The sequence below is a fragment of the Mirounga angustirostris genome, unplaced genomic scaffold (genome assembly GCF_029215605.1).
Source record: "Mirounga angustirostris isolate CCGP_5_RB_7025 unplaced genomic scaffold, mMirAng1.0.hap1 SCAF_3, whole genome shotgun sequence".
NCBI classification, from domain to species: domain Eukaryota; kingdom Metazoa; phylum Chordata; class Mammalia; order Carnivora; family Phocidae; genus Mirounga; species Mirounga angustirostris.
Window position 1 is genome coordinate 55,914,246 of NW_026991711.1, and position 7,231 is coordinate 55,921,476.

Genomic DNA, 7,231 nt, shown 5'->3' on the forward strand with positions numbered 1-7,231 from the left:
ACAGTAGAGGCTCCTGGGTGGTTCAGTCAGTTAAGCGTCTGCCTTCAGCTCAGGTCATGATTCCAGGGACCTGGGTTCGAGCCCTAAATTGGGATCCCTGCTCAGCAGGGAGCCTGCTTCTCCTTCTCCCTCTGCTGCTCCCCCTGCTTGTGCTCTCTCTCTCTCTCTGTCAAATAAATAAATAAATAAATAAAATAAAATCTTTAAAATATATATATAAACAGTAGAGCCAAGTTTCATAAATTTGACAAAAGTAGAATCATTCCATGTAATATGACACTGTCAATGAAATTAAGAGACAAGCCATTAAGAAGATATTGCAATGGGTATAGCTGTTGACATATATATGTATGTCTCCTTCAAATCAAAGAAAAGATATAACCAATAAAAAGTGTATAAATGTTAGGAATATGCAATTCACGGATGAGGACACAGAGATCGCTGATAAACATGAAGTGTGTTAAATCTGACTAATAATCAAGGAACTGTGATATCAAACAGCAACAGATTTTTTGTTTACCTGCTTTATTAAGATTAAAAAGATTGACATTAAATGCTGTCATTGGATACCCCAAAACTGGATTATCATATACTATATGATAATAGTAGTAGTTGCTATAAATTGGTGAAAGCTTTGTGGAAGGCAATTGGACAGTATCCTATTTACCCCTTCAAATAGAAATGTAAATCTTCAGAATCTGTCTCATGGAAATAGTTACAAGTGAACACAAAGTTAGGTATAGGGATGATAACTGCAGCCTCAATGTGCATCAATTAAAAAGTGGTAAAATATATTATGGTGTATCCATATTGTGGAATATTATGATGCTATTAATATGAAGCGAAACAAAATGTATTGCAATAGAAAGGTGTCCAAGACATTTTGCTAAATCTCTCTTTTGAGATTTTATACATAGAATTGAACATGTATACATTTTTTACATTACATTTTTATTTTTTAAATCTAAAACTGGTAAATTATACCAATTTTTACACCACCATGAAAGTATGAGTTTCCCTGGTGGTTCTCATCCTCACCAAACTTCTTACTGTCAGACTTTTCCATTTTGCCCATTGATGATTATGAAGTGGTATCTGGCTTCTCTGATTACTAATAAGATTGAGAAGCTCCACTTCTCAATGTTTTCTAGACATTCAAGTTTCTTCTTCTCTGAATAGTCTGTTCATGTGCTAATGTCAATGGACTAAGGGGTTGATGTCTTTTTTTTTTTTTTAACTGATTTGGGAGCATTTAAAAATATATACAGACACTAATCCTCTACGAGGCTACAATATAGTCCCTTTATTTTTAAAAATAATATATTTATTTTGAATTATAAAAATAATGCATATTTATTATAGAAAATTTGGAAAATACAGAAAAAGATTATAAAGGTATATAAAATTTCTTGTGATCACATTGACCAAGAATAATTACTATTTTCTACTTGGAATCTATCCTTAGAGTGTTTCTTGCTATGCATTTATACTTTTTTGTTTTTGAAAACTAGAATTGCTGTACATACATTTATCTACTTTATTTTTTAGCATTTATTTTTTACTTGTGTATGTTTTAGCTCAATTAGATGGTAAGATCAATAATGACAAAGGCCGTATTTTATACTACTGTGAGTCTCACATAGCATCAAGCACAATGTCTTTTCTTCGGTAGAGATTTCCTAAATATTGACTTGATGTGTCTTGCATTGCAGCGCATCTAGATGCGAATGGTGTCAAGGTCCCAAGTTTGGTGAAGGTTTTCGAGTCATCCAGTCCTGTGACATTTTTGGAACAACACACCTTCCTGTTTTGTTTCTTGTCTGTTCTTCTTCCTGCTATAGAAAAGTAAAGGAAAGCAGTTTTATTTCAGAGAGTATTCCTAGTAGAAGAGTAACTCTAAATTCTGATTTGATAAGTCATGCAATGATTTTGGAGTCCCACTTTAAAAGCCATTAGGGTTTATGTCTATAGTAATTCATTTCTTCGAGAGTACAGCTTCTTTCTTCTGTGACTCCTCTTTGTAATCCCAGCTCCTTATGAAAGTTTGTGACTGTTAGGGAATTGTTGCAGAGTGATTACTTCAGAAGGATTAGTAAAGGTCTTTGGATTTCAGCTAAAATCTAGAAAATTTCTTTTAGAGCATGTTTGCTGTAAAATGAGAAATGATGGAAAATTTTGCAAAAAAGGATTTATCTTAAAACTTGCATTTTGGTGCATCCATTCCAAGTGATGTGATAGCATTTCAAAGTCATCAGTGGGCTTTGTGTCTCAGATGGGCTCAGATGGGTTCAAAGTCAAGTTTTCTTTGCGAATTTCTATGGAAATCCATCCAGTGCCAATCGTCTCAATTGCAGATTGTTTTAGGGAATAAAAGATTCATTCCAGTCCTATATTTAGTTGTTTGAATTCACTACCCAGGCTCTTAGAAAACTGGTACAATCTCTCAGTTATCCTGACCTTCATCTTACAAAGCCTGATTCCATAGACTGGTGCCAGCATTCAACGAGCCTTCAGTGAGAGCCTGGCAAGAAAATAAAGTAAAACTTACAAAATTACATTGCAAAGCAACATACAAATACAGTAGGACTTGAGGCTTTAAGAATTCGTGTTTGGTAAGAGAAAGGTAAAAGCATTTTGATATACAAACAATGAAATTTTAGAGTGGCATAGAATTGTTTCATATTTGGCATATTTTTTATGTGCACTTAAATCCAGAATGTCATTGCGAATGACAAAACTTGATAAAAACAAATGATTGAAATTTATACAGGTATCTTATCTTTAGAGAGTATCAGAAAATATACATTATGTCAGGTGTGTGTGTGTTTCATTTAGTAATATTTAAATCAAAGATAAAATAAACCAGGCAAATATTTTTTCTGACTACTGATTTCAATAAATTAGAATACTTGTATTCTTCTCTTTGAGACTCAGTTCGATTTTAAGCAGAAATAAGAAAACATTGCTTGAGAGGTATACACCATATTCACCAGCAAAAGAATGAAATTATTTATACAGAAGTAACTACCATATCACACATGTAATCCAGAAGGGGATATTTATAGCATAATAACAAATACATGTATTAAAATGTAATATATCCATACTATAAAACAAGATAAAAAATAAGATTAAATCCAAGTGGCATATAGCCTATTAATACTCACCTTTGTCCCTGAAATGATTCTTGGAGGAAAAGGTACATTTGTTTTTTAATTTAAAAAATGTTGATTTTTGCTTTGAGTAACAAGGTGATGTCATATTGAGATAGGGAATAAAATAAATTGAGAGAGGGAAGAAAGAACGGGTTTCAAAGGAAATTACAATATCTTAGAGATGCTGCAGAAAAATGAATATACCTAGACATTTGAACAAATGCAAAATACATTTAGAGCCCAATCTCATTATTTCCTCATGGTTAGTGTAAACCTTGAATCTAAGTGATCTAAGACATACTTATTACACAGAAAATAGAACTAAACCTAAGAAGAAAACAAAGTTCCCCTTGTAATGCCACTCAGTGAAAACCAGAGATAACCATCTTGACATTCGGTTACATGTCTGCCTTTGGCTCAGGTCATGATCCCAGGGTCTTGGGATGGAGTCCCGCATCACGCTCCTTGCTCAGTGGGGGAGCCTGCTTCTCCCTCTGCCTCTGCTTCTCACCCTACCTCGTGTGCAAGCACGCTCTCTCTCTCGCTCTTTCTCTGATATATAAATAAAATCTTAAAAAAAAATAGCAAAAAGATGAACTAAATCTTTAAATAGTTGTAACAAAATTAAATATATATATATATTTACATCATCATTATTATAAGAATTTATTGCTGAAGAATACTTGCATTTGTGTACAAAAATATATCCAAGGATATTTATAATAGTGAAAAATTGGAAACATTCTACGTTTCCATTAGTAGAGAGTTGGTTAAATATGGTAAATCCAACAAGTAATATCATTCAGCCATTTAAAAAATTAGATAGTTCTGTTTTCCCTGATGTGGAAAAATATTTCCAAGTATTTTTAGCAAAATATTTATTAGATAATATAATCACATAATTCAAAATTCAAAAGGTACAGAAGAGTAGACCTTAAAAATTCTTTAACCCCAATGCTCTGCCATCTATTTCCCATCTCAAAGGCAATCAGTGATATCAAGTCTTTTGTATTCTTCCAGGATATTTTATATATCTGTAAGCTAATAAGTAAATATATTTCTTTCCTACTATTTATACAATATTAACAAATAGATATACTCCTTTCTAGACCTTTCCATTTAATATGATGTCACAGAGGTAGTTCCACATCAGTCCATTATTACCCTATAATATTTTTTATGATTGCATATTATTCCATCAAGAAACATATATACTTTATTTTACCAGTTCAGTACAAATGAACTTTCAGCTTTTCATAACCTCTTGCTATGAAAAAAAAATGTTGCATGAATAACCTTGTCATTTGCACATGTTTAAATATATTTGTGGGATAAATCCTTAAAGGTGAAGTTGCTGGATCAAAAGGCATGTGCATTTATATTTAAGTGGGGGGTTGGGGGAATATATATTTACTGTATTCAGTTTTGATTAGGTAATACTAACATATCATACCCAGTTCAAATAAGATTTCGGTCAGAGTGAAAATTAAGTCTATTTCATATTAATTTCCTCCAGATGCCAGTTCTTCTCAGAGGCAAACATTGCTGCCAGCTTCTTGTGTTTGCCTCCAGGGAAATTCTAAGCACATAGAAGCACAGACCTGTATACAGAAGAAACTTCCTTACTCTAGTATGTTTTTAAAAGAAATGTTTTGCATCATTTTCTATAGCAGCAATATTAACTTCATTTGTAAGCTTCTTAGAAATGCAGAATCTCAGATCCACCCCAAACGTACTAGGATCAGAATCTCTGGGGATGGTATCCAGGAATCTTCACAATCACTCTCTCCAGTTGATTCTGCCGCTCACTAACATTCAGATTCTCTGGTCTCCAGAGGTCAGAAGACTCACACCAAGATGTCGGAGAAAGAAAAGGTGTGGGTTTTGGTGTAATGCACTTTATTGTCTTCTCATTTAGTCTCAGCCATAAACTGTCATCCTTGAGATCTCATCCTATAAAAATAATCCAGGAATGTTATCCCAGGATGAGCTTAACATTCAAAAATTGATCAGTGTAAGCCACTGGACATCCAGAACTCCATGAGTACCAGAGGCAGGAGAACAGAGACAGGTGAATGTTTCTCTCTCTAGTGTTCATTATCCTTGTCCAAAACACCTCAATAAGCAGGTCCTGGTCCCTCTGCTTTCCTTCACTTGCCTTGCCTTCCATTTCTTCTTCCACTCCCCTTTCCTCCCTCCTTTCATTGTTTTCTCTGGGCCTCTGTTTTTCCCTGTTTTCATTCCCGATGTAGAGAGTGCTTAATTCAATTGACACATGAAGGAGGACCAGGGATCACTGAAGTAGTTTGCCTGTAAATACTCAAGATAATCCTAAATCATCCTATAACAGCAAGTGCGTGTGTGAGCATGTATCCATGCATACATAGAAGAGGGCTGGAGAAGCGGTACGGATGATAAACAATGGGTTTCTGGTTACCTCTGGGAATTGGAATCTGGGGGCTGGGAATAAGATCCTGTACTTTCTACTCTGTGACTGTTTCCACTTCAGTTTGTTTGAATTGCAGTTTAAGTATGCATTATTCTAACAAACATAAAAATATTTTCATTTTTAATGGGATCATGTAATGGTGACATTTTCTTTCTTTCTTCCCTCGATCATATATTGAAAACATTTTTTGAGGTTATTTATATCCAATATTGTTAAGTCGTCATGGGAGTGCCTTAACTTGATTATCTAAACTTCTCTTGTTCAATAAACTATCTTCAGTGTTTATCTATTGTAAACAACAACAGGATTTAACAAATATAATAAAAACTAAAGCTAAATCTTTGCCAAAATCTAGATTTGTTTTGGGTTTGATTTTAATAAAAATTTCTGACACTAAGATTGCTAGACGGACTTTGTGCAGAGGTTTAAGCTTTTTATTCTTAGGATGAAATTGTTACCCTCATATCAGTTTAGCTTTTCCCCAGCAGTGTGTGAGATGCCCTTTTCCCCAAACCCACAACGTCATTGATTTTAGTTAACTAATTAACTATATTCATTGCCAATTAGATAGACAGAAAACATATACGATTAATCTACTTTCTTTTATTACTAATAAAGTTGATTTGAGTTCCACGCTAAATAGTCATGAGTCTATCATCTTTTGTGATTTTTTTCTTTATATCTTTTTCTGACGTTTCTATTGATATGTTCATCTTGTTGGTTTGTAATGCTTTATATATGTTGAGAATATTAACCTTCTGTCATGTATGGTGAAAGTTTTTTTTTCTCCATTTACTACCGGCCTTTAATTTTTATTCAAAGTGGGGAGTTTTTTGACATGAAGATTTTAAATTTTAGGTTGTAAAATCATGGATGAGCCTGGAGGATGTTATGCTAAGTGAAATAAGCCAGACACCGAATGAAAAATACTGTCTGATCTCTCATATATGCAGGGTCTAAAAAAGTCGAAGTCACAGAAGTAGGGAGTAGAATAGTGGTTACCGGGGGCTGGGGTTTAGGGAAAATGGGCAGATGTTGGTCAAAATCAATCTATTCCCTTATGTTTTTGTCTTATATTGTTAAGCTTAGCAAGTCTGTCTCTCATAAACTGCCCTTCCAACAACACACCGTGACAATTTGAAGGATTCCACAGTGTCACTGTCTGCCAGAGATACCAGAGGTGGAAATGGGGGAGCACCGGTCCTCAACCAAGGCAGCCCAGAGCATTCTCCAGCCCAGGCTGGTGCAGCTGCAGTGAGCCTTCCAGGTGGTACCACTTGGGACCTGCACCTCCTGCAGGCTCTGGGGTCAAGGGCCTGAGGCCCCAGAGTTGATTGCTCAGGAAGCTTGAGAGTCCTGTTTCAAAGTGGTGACTGGGCCCTTTATAGGCCAACCACTCTTTGGTAATGCTCCATCCCTACCAAACTCCCAAACTCAGGGTCCTTACTTCCAATAAGGTCAAGGAAAGCAGAGATGGAGTGACGTGGCTGAGGCTCCTCGGTGCATTACAGGACTGGCTAACGAGGTACCTAGTGCAGGCCTTGGCCCAGAGCAGGTGCTCTGAAAAGGGTATCTCATATCTTTAATGTCAGAATGTGTATTTTCCCAGACTCAACCCAATTCTCCC

General features: G+C 35.2%; 1 protein-coding gene across 1 annotated transcript in view; it reads left to right on the forward strand.

Annotated features, from left to right (window-relative positions):
* The window catches only part of LRRC63 (leucine rich repeat containing 63), a 46,679-nt gene extending 44,723 nt beyond the window's left edge, over positions 1–1,956 (forward strand). Inside the window, exon 9 of the mRNA XM_045868560.1 lies at positions 1,713–1,956. Within this exon, the coding sequence (XP_045724516.1) occupies positions 1,713–1,956 (244 nt within the window). The remainder of the gene's footprint in view (positions 1–1,712) is intronic.
* Positions 1,957–7,231: the final 5,275 nt, after the last annotated feature.